General features: G+C 44.7%; 1 protein-coding gene across 1 annotated transcript in view; it reads right to left on the reverse strand.

The window, feature by feature from the left end:
* Positions 1 to 20,662, reverse strand: part of ARFGEF2 (ADP ribosylation factor guanine nucleotide exchange factor 2) — a 165,821-nt gene that overhangs the window by 54,714 nt on the left and 90,445 nt on the right. Inside the window, exons 19-23 of the mRNA XM_029614493.1 lie at positions 19,032 to 19,183; positions 17,621 to 17,749; positions 5,526 to 5,684; positions 5,044 to 5,191; positions 2,961 to 3,060 (exon numbers count right to left, since the gene is read on the reverse strand). Coding sequence (XP_029470353.1) covers positions 2,961 to 3,060; positions 5,044 to 5,191; positions 5,526 to 5,684; positions 17,621 to 17,749; positions 19,032 to 19,183 — 688 coding nt within the window. The remainder of the gene's footprint in view (positions 1 to 2,960; positions 3,061 to 5,043; positions 5,192 to 5,525; positions 5,685 to 17,620; positions 17,750 to 19,031; positions 19,184 to 20,662) is intronic.

Below are 20,662 nucleotides of genomic sequence, written 5' to 3' on the forward strand. Positions count from 1 at the left end.
AACGACCTTGCATAGGCGAGAGGTGCTGTAGTTGCTTCCCTCTTATCTTCCGGTAACCAGGGAACTGGAGATTCACCCCATTTACTGGACAGTTTTTCCAACTCGCTCCTGAATAGAAGTGATCCTTTAAAGGGCATCTTTGTAAGATTAGCTTTGGAGGTTGTGACCAGTTCCGCAGCCATATCTGTCGCCTGAGTGCCACGACTGAGGCCACTCCTCTAGCTGAAGTATGGACTAAATCTGAGCCTGCATCTGCTAAAAAGGAGGCAGCAGGCTCCATAACCTCTCTGGAATTCACCCCCGAGTCATCAATCTCCTGAGAGAGAAGCAGACCAAATGAGCCACCAGAGCGCAACAAAAAATGATCTGTAAGGTCACTGCTACAGCCTCAAAGGCTTGTTTAAGGATAGACTTGATCAGTCTATCATGCGCATCTTTTAAGGCCTGCCTGAGCCCTAATGGAAAGAGCACTAAACTGACTAGGAAAATGGCCGCTCAGCACCTACATAGGCAACCGTGATTACCTTCTTAATCCAGCAGGCTATCGTAGCTAGCGACGCTGGCTTGCCCTGTTTACTCCAGATCACAGGAGCGCAGTGGCTCGAAAGGATCTTGCATGAGCCGAGCCAACACCATGTTGAGGTCTCAGGACACAACAGGAGGCTGCAGGGGAGGTTTTAGTTGAAGCAGACCCCGCATAAACCGTCCCACAATGGGCTGCACAGAGACATACGGAACCATCAACACCCCGTGGTTAGCAGCGATGGCACTTAGATGTACTCTGACTGAGCAGGTCTTTAAACCAGTCTCCAAAAGGTGCAGCAAGTAGTCAAGCAGCTTTGGAGTGGAGCAGGAGAACAGATTCAAGCCATGGCCCTCACACCAGATGGAAAACCTCTTCCATTTCAGGCTGTAAGACTTCCCGGTGGAAGACTTCATGGAAGCTACCAGGTCACAAGACATATTGTTAGAAAGGTCAAGGGGCTGCAGAACTGCCCTTTGAACATCCAGGCTAGTGACAGCGCCCTGAGGTTTGGATGGCGCAGCCTGCCCTGATCCTGCGTGATCAGGTCGTCGGAGGTCTCCAGACTGATCAGCTCTCTGACAGTGATCTCGCAGAAGTGGGAACCAGACTTGCCTCGGCCAATGAGAATCATGGTCCCCCTGTCATGCTGGAGCTTCAGGAGAGTCTTCATCACCAGGGGAAGCAGAGGATATGCATACAGAAGGCCCTTACCCCAATGGCGGGTAAAGGCGTCCAAGGTTGGTTTGCCCTCCACCCTGTACAGGGAGCAGAAATGCCTCACTTTGGTATTGCAGGGGGAGGCGAAGAGGTCCATGTCTGGGATCCCCCAGAGATGGAAGATGCAATTCGCCACTTCTGGGTCCAGGGACCACTTGTGGGGACGGCACGCTCGACTCAGCCAGTCCTCCACCACATTCTTTGACCCAGCCAGGTACATGGCTCGGAGCAGAATGCCCTTGGAATGCGCCCATGACCAAATTTGAACAGCCTCCCGACACAGGAGGAACGACCCCGTGCCTCCCTGCTTGTTGATATACCACATGGCCACCTGATTGTCGGTCTGAATCAGGACTGCCTTGCTGGATAAGCGATCCTGGAACGCCCAAAGAACATAGCAGATCATCTGCAGCTCCAGGAAGTTGATTTGGCACTGCACTTCTTCGGCAGATCACAGATCTTGATTGTGGAAGCCGTCCACATGCGCACTCCAGCTCAGGGTGGATGTATCCATGGTAAGCACAATCAGGGTAGGGGAAGACTGAAAAGGAACCCCCTGCTCCAGATTGGTGGGAATGAGCTGGGGCAGGGGATAAGAATGACAGGTGGTACTGAGTGCGACCCTGGCTTTTGCTTTGGCCACGAATATATATCCAGCACAGCTTACTGCTTCAATGGCAGGGGGGATGAAGAAAAGAGGATTTATATTCAGACAACAACCAACAAGGACTGAATTGCACAGGTTGGGCAAACAAATAAGAGTGGGAGTAGCTTGCTTACTGCGGTGGTTACTACCCCTAATCAATTAAGCTTGATACTTTACTTTGATGCAGCTCCAGCACTGCTCTCTGCATCAATGGCAGGGGGGAAGGAAATTAGAACCAAAAAGTTACCAATAAGGGCCAAGAGTAACAGATAAGTATGAGAAAAATAAGTGTGAAGGTTTGCTGGGCAGACTGGATGGGCCATTTGGTCTTCTTCGGCCGTCATTTCTATGTTTCTATGAGTCCTCCCCCCTGTCCACATTACCTGCTTCTCTCTGGACATTGAGGCAACACACACAATAGATGATTAGTCAGTCATATTCACAACACACTGTATTCCGTTTTTTTTTTTTCGTTTTTTTCTGGGGGCCGCTGTAAATTGTGTTGACTTAAGCACTCCCTCAATCATTTTGAAAAGCTGGCTCTTATGACTGCTTTCTCAGCATCCCAGGCCTGCCCAGCTCAGAAGGGAATGGAAGACGTGAACCAGAGATCAAATCCTGGTCCTCCACATGTGAGCCACCGGGCTAGCCCTAGCAAAAAGACTTTAGCCAGCTGCCTACCAAGCACAATCTGTGCCGTACATTTTTATACTTTCTAAAGCTACAGAGTGAAATGCCACATTCTGATCGACTTGCTAGCTTTAGGAAGTCACAGGATAGAATAAGATGACCACAATTCTCCAAATGGATTAAAACCCAACATGATACTATTTAATTTACTGAAAATGTAAAAATACAATTTGGGAGGTTTAGAACAAATCAGACCTTGTGATCCTCATCTCCTTGATATAATGGTCAAAGCTTTATGTAAGCTTCATAACCTCTCTTTTCATTGTGCCAGTTAATAATGTACTTGCAGGAGGAACTAATTTTGTAGGATGAATTAATGTCACTTTATATTAAATTAACTATTACTTACTGTATTCTTTTCACGAATTAGAATAAACTCACCTATCTACTGCAACCACCACACTCTGGGAGCTCGTCTCTCCTACAGACTCCTGAATACTGGCAATCTGTTTTCTGTCTACACCTCCTCCAACCAAAGTGCCTAGAATAAAATATTCAGGAAAAAATGAAATTGTTACAGCTGCAAACAGACAGATACCTCAGGATTACTTCTATAGCCACAGCCCATCCAACTATTTCAATGCAGATAATAAATTTGGTGAAATACTCAACCAATTGTATTGAATTTTAATCTAAGTATGAGTCATTAAGTAAAAGTGAATGGGCCCCATGATGCTGTTTAGAAAGACCAGTGATACGTCTATAAAACATGGTTAGAAGATTTTCTAAAATATCCCAATATTCAGATGTACCAATATAAGACCAAGTTATCACATGACCTTTATTTATTCAGTAACATTCCCTTCATTTATGATCAGCTTGGAGCAGCCCCTTCATCTTCATACTCCACATAGAGCTTTAAGATTAGCCAATAAAGGCTTCCTAAATATTCCTTCTTTAAGAAGTGCACATCTGAGTGAAGTAAGAGATCGCACTGTCTCCACAAAAGACCCCAAATAATGGAACCCAATGCCAGAAACTCTCTGTACACTGACAGAAATTAAAGGCTTTAAAAAAGAATTAAAAACATGGCTTTTCAGAATGGCACATGAAACCACATACGGTATAGAAGTCAAGACGAGCAATAGTTGCTGTAATTGTTTTTATGAATGGTTGTAATGTTTTTACTTTATTTTGTATGTGTTTTATTATTGTAAACCGCACTGATAAAAAATGGAGAGATGGTATACAAATATTTGAAAATAAAATAAATTTAACAGCTGAAAATCAACAAAAGGATAAGAGGAAAAAAAGTAAGGCATCACTGAAACAATATAAAACATTTTCTTCTTTATTTAAAAATAAATACTTGTACTGTTTTTCCTATCTAAGAAATGAAGAATTAAACCCCCCCCCCCCCCCAAAAAAAAACAACTTATGAGGCCCTCAATAGCCTTTTGGGGTTTTAACCCTCAAAAGGGATGTTTTCTCCCATTAGTTCAACCCTAAGCTACCCCTTTAAATCTTCTGCCTGCTCTGCCAGGAGAGAATTTGCTCTCTGATTATTCAAAACGTTCTTTCTAGGCAGTGCGGTCTCTTATATGCGGCAGTACAGTCACGTCCTCTGTGCACGAAACGTGGTATCACGGCTTAAGGAATTATTGGCCTTTGTGCTACAATACTTAAAATGATTGAGGAAACAGAAGTTACATTGCTGCTTGAATATACAGTACATGGCTATTTAAAGATCAAGATGACACCAGACTGTTTAAAAGGAATGTGTCAATTAATTCCAAGGCTGGACAGCATTAAAATACAGCGCTGTACAATCTTGACAGACAAAATAACATGAATGAAATGCTATTTTCTCTGTTACCTAGAGCTTTTCCCACCCGATGATGCACACCTGAGTGCTTTCTAATCCAATGCGGCTTGTATCGAGCAAGTCATCGAGAACGTGCAACTCCTTGATAGGGCTCATCTTGGGACTAGAACACTGCTAGGAGGGACTGCATTCCTCTAGCAAAGTGGTTCCAAAACTTGTTTCTGCCAAAGCCCTATTTGGCATTTAATGCACTCTCCTGGCACCTTTTTTATGGACCCTGTGGCAATTGCCGGCCCAGGGCCATCTCTCTCTGCAGCCTCAGCTCCTAGCTCTTCTTCAGCAGCAGAGTGATGGAGCTTCTTCTTGAGATGGGGCTGGTTGGGTCGACAGTCCCTTAGTGCTTGGGGGACTGAAGAGGCACGCTCTAGTTGGCAGACCGGGTGACAAAAGAGCAGAAACTCCTGGGAGATTCAGGTCTCAGCCCCTGTGATTCCCCACAGCTTTCCAATCTGCAAACTGTGCTGCCATTCAATGGGTCCCAATACACAACAGGAATTTGTTGTTAATAAATGTGGAGAACAGAAGGTGGTAGCAGGCATCTTCCTCATGTAAAAGTGTTTCAAGCCATCCAATAATTAATGTAGACTTTTTTTTTTGCTGTTAAACTGTAGTCACATCAGTAATATTTTACAGCCTTACCTAAGCCCAGTCCCATGAATTCTTCTCCTCCAGACGAATAGCTTTTAATGGTTCCTTCTTTTTCACGCCCAGGACCAGATAAATAGCGGGTTTTAACACCAGTGCCTATTAGTTGTGCCAGCTCCAGCTGGCTGATACACTTCAAGATCTAAATGAATGAAATGCATATGTTGACATGTTTTGACACCAAAATAAAAGCAGTTGCTAAATGGAACGGTCCGAGCACACCCTGTATAGATACCGTAGGTCCTGTAAATGCCACGGTTGAAAAATTAAAGCAGGCAATATCATTCAGCACCTACAAAGTCTATGTATACACTTGGACAAGGCTCCATGCAGTTCCCAAGGAGATGAAAGCAAAAAGGGTCTAGTTCTATGGAAGGATACTTACAGTAAAAAAAAAAATACTTGTAGTAGTGAACACCCACTGAATTCAGACAGGGTTCATGGCTGTAGCTAAGAAAGCTCCGTTCTACAAGTACCTCGTGCCAGGAATTCCCCAGATAGTTGCCATCTGTGTGAGCCACCGTAATAAGTGTCTTGATGGTGTCAATGTTCTTCTGCTTCATCTCTGTGATACTGGAGCTAGCAGTTAACAATGAGAAGCGAGCGAGGGCCTGCACATAAGCATCTCTCTCAAGCTTAAAAAAAAAAAAAAAAAAAAGTATAAATACAGAGAGAGAAACAAGGATAATGGAGGGCAGTTCTGGGAACTTTCTCTTTGGGACAAAAGGAGCCCTTTAAAAAAGAAGCATAGAATTAAATGGAGGAGACCAGTAATCAATACCCTTAATTGTCCTAAATACACAGTGTCTGAATCGAGGAAGGGGGGAGGGGTGGAAAAGGTTCACTACTCTGCAAGAATTAATTATTCTTTGGGATTATGGATTTATGCAGGATGCTAATCTACTATGGAAAAGGCATTTCATTTAATTACATTTTCAATCATCAGGGTTGTTTTTTTTTTAATTCTATCAAAATTCAAAATCTTACATTCTTATCTTTTTATTATAAAACTTTTAACAAGCAGCATGATGATACAAGTTGACTTTTCCAGGCATAATTCCAAAGATGTGCAGCTCAGTACAGATGATTTTAAAACTTAACCTTTTCCCCTCTCACATAAACCCTCCGTAAACAGCATACATAATAGATGAATATAGTCAGAAGCCACAGACCAGCCAGAACAGTATCTTAAATAAATTACAAACCACGGATATTAAAATCATTTTATCATACCCCTTGCTTATCAGGTAATGACATCCCATGTAATCAAGAAAAGTCTCTTTAAACAATGCTATTTTCCCCTGCTTATTTTTCCATAATGCACAGATGAAGAGCATTCCTCCATTGTTTCAGAGGAGGTGGTTTCTCCATCAGCCCATTTTGCAATATAGGAAATTCCAAATTTTAAAATTGTGCACCACAGAGTTTTCCATAGGCATGATCTCTCCTCTACTACTGGGATATTAAAATATTATTAAAAAGCTAACTCGTTGCTTCCTTCAAAGCCTTTGTTTGTATTCCAAGAAGCACTGTGCAGAAAGGACATTCCAGTAGTGCAGTGTCTCACTGAAACAGAGACTGGGAAAGTGACAAGCAGCAGCCATGGTGCAGATGAAGAGAAAGGACATGTCGGTTATTAAAGCTTGGGGTGTTGTAACCCTAATTGCATAAAAATATGGGAAGTCCACACTGAGTAAACCTGAGAGCGGAAAGAGTTATCCAGGTAAAGTTACCTGGAGAAAGCAGAGTTGCTTACTTGTAACAGGTGTTCTCAGAGGACAGCAGGATTCTAGTCCTCACACATGGGTGACATCATCAGATGGAGCCCGATGCAGAAACTTATGTCAAAGTTACTAGAAACTTTGGCTAGGCACACTAAACTTGCCTTATACACACGACCCTCTTCAATCCCGTACAAAGAATTACGATGAAAATAAAAATTTAGGAGAAACCCAACTCTGCAGGGTGGCGGGTGGGTTTCGTGAGGACTAACATCCTGCTGTCTTCAGAGCAGGATGTTACAGGTAAGCAACTCTGCTTTCTCAGAGGACAAGCAAGATGGTTGGCCTCACACATGGGTGACTCCCTAGCTATAGGCTGCTCCTCAACATAAAAGGGACCCAACAGAAGCCTAACCAGGTGCCAATGAGCACAGCAACCACAGTGCTGTTGGTTAACAGAGGGGAAGATAGCCTGAACCCAAAGAACAGGCCCTAGGTTGGGAGAGTTGGGTTCTACACCTCAAAGAGATTCCGGAGGACAGACTGGCTGAACCTACTGTCGTGTCTGCCATCCCTATCCAGACAATAATGGGATGCGAATATGTGGCGAGAATTCCACGGGGCAGCCTTGCAGATCTCCACAAGAACTACTTGCAAGTGGGCCACGGACGTTGCCATGGCTCTGTCAATGAGCCTTGACATGATCCCCAAGATGCAGTCCCGCCTGTGCATAACAGAAGGAGATGCAATCTGCTAGCCAATTGGATATTGTCTGTTTGGCAATGCCCAACCTATTCCAATCAAAAGAAACAAAAAGCTGGGTGGACTGTATATCGGCTTGGTCCACGCCAGGTAGAAAGCTAAGGTCTGCTTGCAGTCCAAATTGTGCAGTGCTCGTTTGCCTTGGTGCGAATGGGCCCTGGGAAAGAAAATTGGCAAGACGATTGACTGATTAAGATGGAAATCCACCTTAGGCTGGAACTTGGAGTATGTACTTAAGACCACCATGTCATGATAGAATTTAGTATAAGGTGGATAAGTCACTAAGGCTTGGAAGCTCGCTGACTCTGCGTGCTGAAGTGACTGCCACCAAAAATACGACCTTCCAGATAGGAAAATTGGTTCTTACCTGCTAATTTTCGTTCCTGTAGTACTACGGATCAGTCCAGACCCCTGGGTTGTGCCTCCCTTCCAGCAGATTGAGTCAGAGAAAAAGCTGAAAGGCACCCCCTCTCTTAGCCTGGTGTGCCACCTGCGATCCTTCAGTATAATCAGAATCAAAGCAGAATGAAGAAAATTTAACAACCAATGGCTAAACCAAAAACTTATTTGAACAATAAACTCTGAAAACTATGAGAACTATGGAGTGCTGACTTGAACATTTTGAGTTGCATATTTTCGATATCTTCATATTCTTCGATAGATCCTGCAGAATACAATCAGAAAACAACTGAGCGGACTCTCCAGAACAGAATAACCCGGGTGGGCATCTGGACTGATCCGTGGTACTACAGGAATGAAAATTAGCAGGTAAGAACCAAATTTTCCTTTCCCTGTACGTACCCAGATCAGTACAGACCGCTGGGATGTACCCAAGCTGCCCTAAATGGGGTGGGACCCGGAGAGTCCCGCTCGAAGCACACTGCTGCCAAAACAATCGACATCCGGGGCTCGGACATCCAAACGGTAATGCTTAGCAAAAGTGTGTAAAGATTTCCAAGTAGCTGTTCGGCAAATCTCCTGCGGCGAAACACACTGGCTTTCTGCCCAAGATGCTGCTTGATTTTTGATCGAATAAGCTTTTAGATCATCCGGCACGGGCCGCCCGTGACATATGTATGATCTCATCCGTACCCCTCATCTGTACTGTAAATAATTATACCGCTGTCTGTTAAGTTACTATAGCTCTGTATCTTCTTCCCCCAGTTGAACAGCCTTGTTTTATTGTAACTGCATTGATTCTCTTCACTTGTTCAAGGTTCAAAGTTATTACACCCCCTGTTATTTGTAAACCAGCATGATGTGATTGTATCATGAATGCTGGTATAGAAAAACTCTAAATAAATAAATATGTATGCCGAAGCTATAGCTTCCTTTAACCATCGGGCAATGGTAGCCTTAGATGCCTGACGTCCTTTCTTAGGACCGGTCCATAAGACAAAACGATGGTCCGACAATCAAAAATCATTAGTCACCTCCAAATACCGAAGGAGGACCCACCAGACATCCAATTTCCTCAAATCGTGAGCCTGATGGGAGTCCTGATCTAAATCTGAAAAAGGCTGGCAACTCCACTGACTGATTCAAATGAAACACAGACATGACCTTCGGCAAAAAGGAAGGTACTGTTCCAAGCGATACCCCGGACTCCGAAATCCGCAAGAACGGTTCTCTGCATGATAACGCTTGAATCTCAGATATCCGCCTGGCTGACAGATAACCAAGAGGAAAACAGCCTTGAGTGTTAAGTCCTTTAATGTGGCCCGCTTGAGGGGTTCAAACAGAGGACCGCATAATCCCCGGAGAACCAGATTCAGACTCCAAGAAGGACAGTCTGGACGAACCGGAGGTTTCAGATGCTTGGCACCCCTTAAAAAACGTGACTCATCCGGATGGGTCGCAAGGGATGTACCATCAACCTTCCCCTTTAAAGAACCCAGAGCTGCTACTTGCACCCGAAGAGAGCTGTATGCCAAATCTTTCCTCAATCCCGCTTATATGAAGGCTAGAATTTGCACAATAGTGGCTCGCCGTGGCGAAACTTTCAGCCCGCTACACCATGAATTGAAAACCTTCCAGACTCGAACATATGTGAGCGAAGTGGAAGTTTTGCATGCCCGTAGGAGGGTGGAAATAACCAAATCCGGGTAACCCTTCTTCCTCAACTGTCTCCTTTCATAAGCTAAGCCGCTAGACAGAAGCGAGCCGCCTGATCGAAAAATACTGGACCCTGCCAAAGTAGATTCGGAAGATGACAGATGCAAAGGGCCATCCACCGCCAAGTTGATCAGGTCTGCGAACCACGGCCTCCATGGCCATTTCGGGGCCACGAGGATTACTGACCCCGGGTGGGTCTCTATTCTTCTTAAGACTTTGCCCACTAACAGCCAAGGGGGAAAAATGTAGAACAGAACGTCGCAGGGCCATGGAAGGACCAGGGCATCTACTCCTTCTGCCCCATGCTCCCTTCTGCGACTGAAGAAACGAGCCGTCTTCACGTTCCGCAGAGTTGTCATCAAGTCCAGCCGGGGCACTCCCCACCGATGAGTCAGGACTGTTTTGCTTCCTCGGACAGCTCCCATTCTCCGGGGTCTAATTGTTGGTGACTGAGAAAATCCACCTGCATGTTGTCCATGCCGGCTATGTGTGATGCTGCCAATAGAGTCCGATTGCGTTCCGCCTAGACCATCAGCTCATCCGCTTCCCCGGCCGACTTCTTGTGCCCCCTTGACGATTGATGTAATCTACAGTAGTTGCATTGTTGGACAGAATTTGTACCGACTGATGCTGGACGAGCAGGAGAAAGGTGCGCAGTGCGAGGTGGACCGCTTTGGTTTCCAAACGATTTATACACCACTTTGTGCTGACCGTAATTGACAAACTGCTCCCCAACCGGAGAGGCTGGCATCCGTCATCACAATTACCCACTGGGGGTTCTCCAGATCCACCCCGCGTTGTAAATGTTTGGAAACTAACCACCATTCTAGGCTGGTTCTGGGAGGGTCCATGAGCGGCAAGGGTAAGTGGAACTTTTCCGACTTGGCATCCCAGTGGGAAAGCAACGCTCTCTGCAAAGGCCCAGGGGACCAATTCCAGAGTAGATGCCATAGAGCCAAGAACTTGCAAGTAGTCCCACACTTTGGGCATCGATAGGTCAACAGCCACTAGATCTGAGCAGTCAACTTGTCTATCCGCTCCTGCTGGAGGAAAACTTTGCCGATAGCTGTGTCGAACTGGGCTCCTAAGAAGTCCAACACTTGGGACAGGATCAACTGGCTCTTGGAGAAATTGACGACCCATCCGAGCGAGTGAAGACACTGCAAGACCGAACGAAACGCTAACTTGCAAAGCTCCTCAGTCTCCCCTCGAATGAGCCAGTCATCCAAATAGGGATGAACCAAGATCCCTTCTCTCCTGAGAGCCGCTGCCACCACTACCATCACCTTGGTGAAGACGCGGGGAGCAGTTGCTAACCCGAACGGAAGCGCTTGGAACTGGTAATGCTCGCCCCTGATCATGAACAGAGGAAACCCTCTCGAATATCCTTAACTGCTCCCTAGAGCATGGCATTGTCCCGGACTTTCTGAAACAAGCCATAGTAAAACCCCTACTCAAAAAATCCAACCTTGACCCCCACCATCCTCTCTAATTACAGACCAGTGTCCAACCTACCCCTCCTAGCTAAAGTTATTGAAAAGCTAGTGAACTCACGCCTTTCCGATCACCTTGAGCAGAATAACATCCTCCCTCCTACCCAATATGGTTTCAGGAAGCACTTAAGTACTGAAAAACTTCTCCTCTCCCTACACGATACCCTTATCAAAGGAACCGACTCAGGGTCATCCTACCTTATTGCGTTACTTGACATATCAGCTGCGTTTGACACTGTTAATCATGATGTCCTACTCAACATACTTAGAAATATTGGGATTACTGGCAAAGCCATTGATTGGATTCAATCATATCTTCAAAATCGTACTTTCACTGTCACTATGGACAATAACCAATCTGATCCCATCAGTCTCCCCCAAGGTGTTCCCCAGGGCTCCTCTCTCTCTTCTACTCTGTTCAATATATACATGCTTCCCCTCACTATGCTTCTTACTAATCTACACATCAAACATTTTATTTATGCTGATGATGTACAAATCATCTTCCCTTTCTCAGACAACATCCAAACCGCTCTACACAGCTGGGAATCCTGTCTATCCTCTATCAACCAACTCCTAAAGGACATGCATCTAGCTCTTAATTCAAACAAAACTGAGCTTTTAATCATATCCAATAAGCAACCGCTCCCAGACATCCCTCCTACCTTCTCTGCCACTAACTTCCCATCACACACCTGCAACCTAGGAGTCATTATTGATAATCACCTCTCATTCAAACCATTCATCAAATCCATCTTAAAGGATTGCTACTTTAAACTGCAAACAATAAAGAAACTCAGACCCTTACTACATTTCAATGATTTCCGTACTGTCCTCCAAGCTATTATTTTATCGAAGATTGACTATTGTAATGCGCTCTTACTTGGCATTCCTGCAATACACACTAGACCTCTCCAACTCTTGCAAAATGCCGCCGCTCGGGTATTGACAAACACAAAGAAAAGAGATCACATCACCCCTACACTTATTCAATTACACTGGCTCCCTATACAATCACGAATTCTTTATAAAACTCTCTCGATCATACACAAGAGTCTAGTTAACTCCAACCTCAATTGGATTAACCCCCCCTTCTTACCCCGTACTTCCAAGAGACCCACCCGCCCTGCACTCCAAGGAACACTCCATGCACAATCTATCAAACCTTTTAAACTCTCCTCCACCATGAACAGAGCTTTTTCCCTTGCCGGCCCAGCCATTTGGAACTCACTGCCACATGATATTCGCATTGAGACCTATACCCCTGCCTTCAAAAAGAAACTTAAAACCTGGCTCTTCCAGCAAGCTTACTCCATCTCACCCCCCATTACCTAATTGACCCTTACGAATTTTTTTTCTGATATCCTGGTATGAACGCCTTTTGCCTGATGATTCTGTACTGTGCAATAATCTATTTATAGGTTCTGTTATAGCTCAATCCCTTAGCATATACCCTTAGCATTTCCTCCTTGAGGCTTGTTTTTCATGTAAGGGCTTCTCCCAACTATTTGTTATATGTTACCTAGTTACTATATTATCGGTTATTTGTAAGGGCTATGCCCAATGGTTTTTTGTTCACTGTAAACCGATGCGATGTGCGAACGGTCATCGGTATATAAGAAATGTTAAATAAATAAATAAATAAATAAATAAATAAATGATGCTCCTGGATCCCTATGTGAAGGTAAGCCTCCGTCAGATCCAGCGAGGCCAAAAATTCTCCTTTGTTGGCGGCCGCAACGACTGACCTCAAAGTCTCCATGCGACAACGAGGTACCTGAAGCGCCTTGTTCACTTTCTTCAGGTTTAATATGGGGCGGAAGGAGCCCTCCATCTTGGAAACCATGAAATACATGGAGTATTTGCCGGTCCGGCGTTCAGCCAGCAGAACTGGAACAATGGCTCCCAGGGCTTTCAACCGAGACAGGGTTTGGTCCACTACCAGCTGCTTTGCTCGAGATCCACAAGGGGACCCCAAAAAAAGATCTCTTAGCGGGCGAGCAAAATCCAAAGCATAGCCGTGTTCTATGATGTTTAGAACCCACTGATCCGACGTGATCTTGACCCATTCCTTGAAAAACAGAGACGACCTCCTATCTCCGGAACGGAGGAGTGGGTTGGCGCACCTTCATTGGGAAGACTTGTTGCCGGAGGATCCTTGAGAGACCCCGTACTGAGCAGGCCGGCCACAAAAGGAATGAGCCCAAGCCTGGGACCTCGTTGATGGCAGCCGAGGGGCAAAGGATGGAGCTCTACCCGGACGATAATGGCGCTATCCCCGAAAACGACCCCGAGAGGAGCCTAAGGTCCTAGAGGTTCTAGGCTTGTCCTCTGGAAGTTTGTACACTTTATTGTCCCCCAAGGACTTAATCAGATGTTCCAGCTCATCGCCAAATAAAAGCTTTCCTTTGAACGGGAAAGAACCCAACTGAGACTTGGAGGAGACATCAGCGGACCAATTACGGAGCCAAAGAAGCCTCCTGGCCGACACCGCCGAGGCCACCGTGCACGATGAGGTACGGATGAGATCACACAGAGCATCCGTGGTATAAGTCACTGCTGCCTCCATCCACTCCACCTCTGCCGGGGGCAGTTCCTGAGCCATGAGCAATTGCTGCACCCATCTAAGGGTTGCCCTCTACATGAGACTACTGCAATCAGCTGCTCTGACGTTGAGCGCTGAAACCTCAAAAAACATCTTGAGAAAAACCTCCAGCTTTCTGTCCTGGAGATCTTTAAGCGCTGCCGCTCCTGTCACCGGGAACGTGGTGTGCTTGGTGATGGCTGAGATGGCCGCATCCACCTTATGAATCTTAAGCAGCTCTAACGACTCCTCCGGAAGCGGGTAAAGCTTTTCCATAGCCCTACTGACCCGCAGACTAGCCTCCGGCGCATCCCATTCCTGGGTCATGAGCTGTAAGTGTTATTGTTTGTAAAGTTTTGGGTGGACCCTTGGACACTGTGGCTGCTGACCACGCCCACGGGGGGGGGAGTCCCATGAGGGGCCACAGGTCAGGCTCAGCTTAGGACACACAACACAGATAGATCTTTTATTAACAGTATTGAGGAGCCACCAGAGGGGGCAGTAGTGAGCAGAGATGAAGCCCGGCTGGGCTTGTAGTCCCTCAGGGCTCTAGAACAGCAATCCCACAATGGCTGTGCTGTAGTGAAGAGAAACTGAGATAGTGAGTACAATGAAGAATGCAGGGTTCTGGAATAGAGACTCGTTGGTTGAGTACTCACATGGCAGTTTCTCTCGGTAGGAACACAGGAGCTGGAGTAGAGGCAGGCCCTCGAGGAGCGAGTACCTGGTTTCAGGGAACAGCTCTGAGAAAAATAGATGGTAACTCACTGATGGTGTAGGCAGCGGTATCTTCCAGGAAGAAGTGAAGTCCAGGCAGCGAGTCCGGGAACATGATCCCTCGAGGAGCGAGTACCGGTTCCAGACTGCGACCTGAAAGAGAAGAGAGAGGCCCCAGAGGAGCGGGTACCACAAATAGAGTAAGTCCAATAATGGAGAGGCAGAGTAGCTAGGTACGGAGAGTGAATCCCATCCGAAAGGAGTTCCTGACGAATACCTATTGCTAACTCGATTAGCTAGCAGTAGTGTAGGCTTTTTGTATCCTGAATGCGTGACGTCATCACAGGGGGATGCCCCTGAGGTTCGCGCCAAAGAAAGTATTTAAGTAGGGCCACGCGGAGCGCGTGCCCTAAGGCAGCTGGACAGCATGGCGGGAGGCAGCGCCCAAGCCGGACCGGGGACACCGGAGAGGATGGCAGGCAGATGCCGCGGCAGCCAAATGTCCGTCAACCGCGGAAGGAGTCACCAGAGAGGTAAGGAGGGCAGAGTGGAGACGTCGGGCAGCGACAGTCATAACAGTAAGAGCATCGGGTGAAAAGGATAAGTTCTAGGAGGAGCTCGAAGACCTGACAAAACAGGATCCCCCAAGGAAGGCTCACTTATAGGTATTCAAAGTGAAGTATCAGGCTTAATTGGTTCGGGGTAGTAACCGCCGCAACAAGCAAGCTACTCCCACGCGTATTTGTTTACCAAGACAATGCAATTCAGTCCTTGTTGGTAGTTGTCTGAATGTAAATCCTCTTCATTCCCCCCCCTGCCACTGAAGCAGAGAGCTATGCTGGATAAGTATCAGGCTTATTAGGTTTGGGGGTAATAACCGCCGCAACAAGCAAGCTACTCCCCTGCTTATTTGTGAATGCTAATCCTTTTTCCCACATTTCCTCTTGCCGTTGAAGCATAGAGCAATGTTGGAGTCGCATTAACCATGTGTATATTTATTGAATAAAGGTATTAATCACCAGGTAGTAGCCGTCATTCCTGCAAGCCACCCCCATGCCTCGTCTCTTCATTCACATCCTCAAGACTTTATGGATCCACAGTGTTTATCCCACAGCCCCTTTGAAATCCTTCACAGTTTTGGTCTTCACCACTTCCTCTGTAAGGGTGTCCCAGGCATCCACCACCCTCTCCGTGAAGAAATACTTCCTGACACTGGTTCTGAGTCTTCCTCCCTGGAGTTTTAAATCATGACCCCTGTAGATATTTCCCTATCCCAGAGGGATTACAATCTAAGTTCATACCAGTGGATCATTCAGAAGCACTGGCGAGTCTTACAGTTGTACTAAAGTTTTGAAAGCTTTCCACGCTTTGATGTCTGTAGGGGTAGGAATATCAGGGATGCTATTGTGCATTCAGAATTTTGCGAGGATCCATTGTTGGAGATTAAAAAAGAAAATTAAAAAAAAAAAATGTAGAAACCCCTGGGCACTTCCCTTGTGATGGTGTTCAGTATGTGATCAATCTTTCTGGGAGATGCTTTCCCTTTGCCAGCCTGCAGCCTCATGCCTTGCAGAGGAGAACGTCCTGTGAGACAAATGGTATTGTGTATGTTATACGGTGCCCGTGTAATTTGTTTGCTGTAGATAGGCAAGACGAAGGGGAAACTTCAGAACATAAGAACATGCCATACTGGGTCAGACCAAGAGTCCATCAAGCCCAGCATCCTGTTTCCAACAGTGGCCAATCCAGGATTACTGCGCATCGGAGTTCCATTGCTCGAGCTTCTCTCGTTCATCATTGCTTACAAGCGCATCGTTCTTTTGAAGAACTGAAATTCTGTTTTGGAGAAACCTAGCTATCGCTCTTGAGGAGATTTTGATTTACTTTGCTGCACCAAGAACAAAGGTGGATATACAGATTACATATCATACAGCCATAAGGTCTTAAGGAAATTGAGTGGTCTGGGTTTCTTTAATTGAGTTTATTACCAGTGTTTTCTCTCGTTTTATTGATGGCTGATTCATTGTGGTTTCTTATTGGTTAAATGCAAGCCTATAAAAATAGGGATAGTGCTTGCATTTCTTTAGTGCATTGCCATATTTTGAAATTTGTATGACTGCATGTCATTTAAGAGGGGTCTGAATTCTGAATAAATAGTGGTTGGCGATTCTTATATTTTTTTATAACTTTTTAAAATTCTTTTTAGAGATTTATGTACCTGACTCCTGATTAAGGTAACATGCTTGCTGAAACATTGGCCGTGTCGGGTATTTGAGAGTGGGAGCACAGCATTACAAATTTATATATATATATATATATATTTTTTTTTTAACATAAAGATAAGTATTTTTATACTATTTTTGTATGTGACTGTAGTTAGCATTATAAGGTCTTTGGTAAAAAATCTGAGCTTTTGTGCTGCTTGCTGATACTGTCTGCAGCCCATAGCAGGCAAGAAAGACAGAACTCTTAGCATTCTGATACCAAGTTTCTTATTCAGACTAGTATTTATTTATTTATTTAAAAACTTTTATATACCGGTATTAGTATGCATACATCATACCGGTTTACAATGTAACTTTAAAGGCAGAAATTACAATGAACAGGGAGGGCGAACAAGGAGGAGTATACAAAGAGCAGGAGGTGGAGGAATTAAAGCAATAAATAAAACTGCAACGGACTATTTACAGGAATATACAAGGTGTAGGCAAGATACTTGCGGAAGTCAGTGTACTTAATCAGGGTAGGCTAATCATTTTATTATTATTAGTATTATCATTATTAGTATTAGTATTATTATTATTAGTAGTAGTATTATTATTATTATTTATTATTTATATTATATATTATTTATTATTTAGTATATTATTATTATTAGTAGTAGTATTATTAGTATTAGTATTAGTATTATTATTAGTAGTATTATTATTATTAGTATTATCATTAGTAGTAGACTAATCATTTGACACATCTACTAACGACATGGATACAATTATATTCCATCCCCAAAACAAAGAATTCTATAACACAATAGTTCAGGTTGTCTTTTAGTGGAAGTGTTGTGAGGCAGGGAACCAACCCAAAATCAGTTCTCAGTCATAATACATGTACCAATCTACAGTATGAAACTGAAAAAGCCCACAAAGGCCTCTGACAAAAATAGCAGAATGTACACAAACCTGCATGCTAAAAATACAAGCTATCCTGATAGCACACCGGATACCTTCCAAACAGAGAGACGCAACTTCAGTGTCGTCACAGTTCTGAAGGCCAATACTGTATGCCGCCAATAAGGGAGTCCATATAAGCTAGAAAATAGGAACCATAAACCAGAATCATACATTGTCAAGGTTCGTTTTGCTTTCTTAGCTTATGAAAAGTGCATCGTCTAAACAAGTGGCACGGCAGTTCACCTGGAGGAATTGTTTTCTATCCATCTGATATAAATCGAAGGATCATTTTTTCTATAGGTAGACTCATAGTGAGTCACGGCTCTTGGTGACAAAACCAGACCCGGGGTGCAGCCACAGTTTTCCAGGGGTGCATGATGTTTTGCAGACTTTTGGCAGCACAAGTCTGCACGTACACAGGAATGCACATGCAGAGTCTGTATGGATTATATCTGCCTGTTCTTCATGTTGAGTTCTCTGGGAAGCCCGACACACTGTACAGAAATTCAAGCTAGGCTGTGGGTGACTCACTCTGAACAGGAATGGGACTGTGCATCTCTCTGCAGTGCTGACAGTCTGGTAGTGCTATAGAAATAATATGTAGAAGTAGCAGGGACATCCTCTACATCTTTTTTTCTCTCTTAATGCGGCACTTTTCTTAAAGGAATGGGCAGACTAGATAAGCCTTGTGTACCTTATCTGATTTCATTTTCTAATTTAGCAGGTGCGCTACAAGAAAAGTACTGAAGCAGCATGCGTAATTTTAAGCTCTGATGTGGATCTGGCTGATTGGTTGATTCAAGAAATGTTACAGAGACATCACAAGCCAGAGTCCCGACATGGGCAGTACCTTCAGCCTTAGGCCCCCTCTCTGCCCTCCCCAGACTTACCTACTGGCAGCGGCTCTGGCACAGCACTTCTGCCTACCAGCAGCAGCGCCTCTCCTTTCTTCAGCATCTTCCTTTCTCTCCTCACCTTCTACCCAATACCCAGCCTCCCCACATTACCTCTCTCTCTCTTTGCCCCCTGTTCATACTATTCTCCCTTCAATTTTCAGTAATTTTCCCTCTCCCTCACCAAGTATTTATCATCCCTCCCCTCAGTGCCTCAATATCCCCCCCAGCTTTATTGTTCCCCTCAGCAGTTCCAACCCTCCTGATCTGTGCATGTCAGGGCCTGGGCAACTCCCCCAGTGTCACTTTTCTGGCCTCCTGACTCAAGTCTTTATTTCTTTGCCTAGTGGAGCCTGGGGCTGCTCTCCCCCCCTTTCAGCTTAATCTTTATTTCTTTGGTCTGGCTCCATCTCTTTTTTCAGTTGGCAGGGCTCCAGTGCAACATTTTTTGCCCTAATGGCAGAACTGACCCTGCCTCCCCCCACGGTGAGCGTGCAAATGCACAGGGGAAATCTGCCACCACTCACTTTGAACATGGGTCGGACATGGTCCAGGTGAGTTGCGCTGGTGAAAGGAGCCTTGGCGTGGCTTACTGCCTCCATGAGAGCTTTGGCTGTTTTAGCCATTTGCTCCATCTCCATGTTGTACAACAGCCTTCTCTGCTTCTCGCTGGCTACATCTGCGAGTAAAGCATACGATGATACAAAAGCCTGAATATTACTGCTGTCAGAACCAACTCAGTCAGGTTATTGCAAAGACATCACTAAAATATTTCAAGTAGCCAAACAAATGCTATTGGGGCATGTGAACCCACCGTCAGGCTGACTATTTATTTATTTATATTTATTTATAATTTTTATATACCGACATTCTTACATTAAAATGCAAATCATACCGACTATGCATTTTTATGCTCAATAGGATAGTCAGGGATAGGTGAACATAAATATTTTACTTGCCTTTTAGAGTTAATACTTGTATAAAAATGAGGGGAAAAAAGGGCAACATCTGGAAAGCTATGTACACTAATGCTCATAGTATGGAGAATAAAGTCCCAGATCTAGAGGCAGTCATTGAAGAAGCTGATTTAGATGTAGTGGCTGACTCAGAGATTTGGTACATGGAAAACCATACCTAGGATATAGTTATACTGGGCTACAATCTATTCAGGAAGGATTGAGGTACAGCAATATATAAATATATATAAAATATTAAAGCAACAGAATTGTAGGGCTTACAAGGTACAGAGGAGGAACTGTGGGTTAATCTGGAAAAAGGAAATTGAACATCTATTTATATTGGTGTAGTTCCCAGTAGAGTATAATCTATTTGTGTGTTTGGAAATAGCAAGAAAGAGGCTGAACACATTCCACAGGAGCTATATGTACTCTCATCACCACATATCAAAGTGGGCCGGCCTAGTGGCTAAGTGGTAGTGCAGCTGCATACTGCCATGCAGAGGGATCTGGGTTTGATTTGGCTGGGGGTACTGAGGAGACCTAGAGGAGAGCGAGCCCCAATCTTCACTCAATAGTGACATCTACTGACCGAATTTATGGCCCACAACTGCAAGGTTCTGCAAAGAGCCCTGGGTGCATAGCCCCCAGCTAAGGACTGACCCTGCAATCGCTGGACTCAAGTTGGGAAGAAAATAAAATGGGGAGTGGGAGGGGTTTGGAAGTCAATTTTAGATGTTAGAGGTCTGTTTTGCTTAAGATGGAAGCCCAAAAAAGCTGGAGGAACTATCAGGTCTGCCTAAAAACATAGATATATCGGGCTAACTGCATTTATTATTTCCGAGGGTCTGGAAAACCCTTGTGTTTAAGTAAGTCCTGAAATGCAGTTAGCTGGATATATCTATGTACATATCTATAGATATATAAAAACAAACATTCACACAATCTAGAGGGATAGAAACAAGGAATGACACGTCAAGATTAATTCAGCCCCTTAAAGCCAAGCACAATTGTCAAGTTACATTTTTGCCAGGGAAAATGGTGGAAACTATTTTGAAGAAGAGAATTACTGGCCATCCGGATACACACAAATTAATGGGCAGAACAGACAGATTTAGCACAGGGAAGCCTTGCCTTACAACTCTGTGAAGATTTTTTTTTGAAGGGTGAACAAATATTTTGACAAAGGTGAGCCAGCTAAT

Source organism: Rhinatrema bivittatum, chromosome 8, assembly GCF_901001135.1.
Source record: "Rhinatrema bivittatum chromosome 8, aRhiBiv1.1, whole genome shotgun sequence".
Classification (NCBI taxonomy): Eukaryota; Metazoa; Chordata; class Amphibia; order Gymnophiona; family Rhinatrematidae; genus Rhinatrema; species Rhinatrema bivittatum.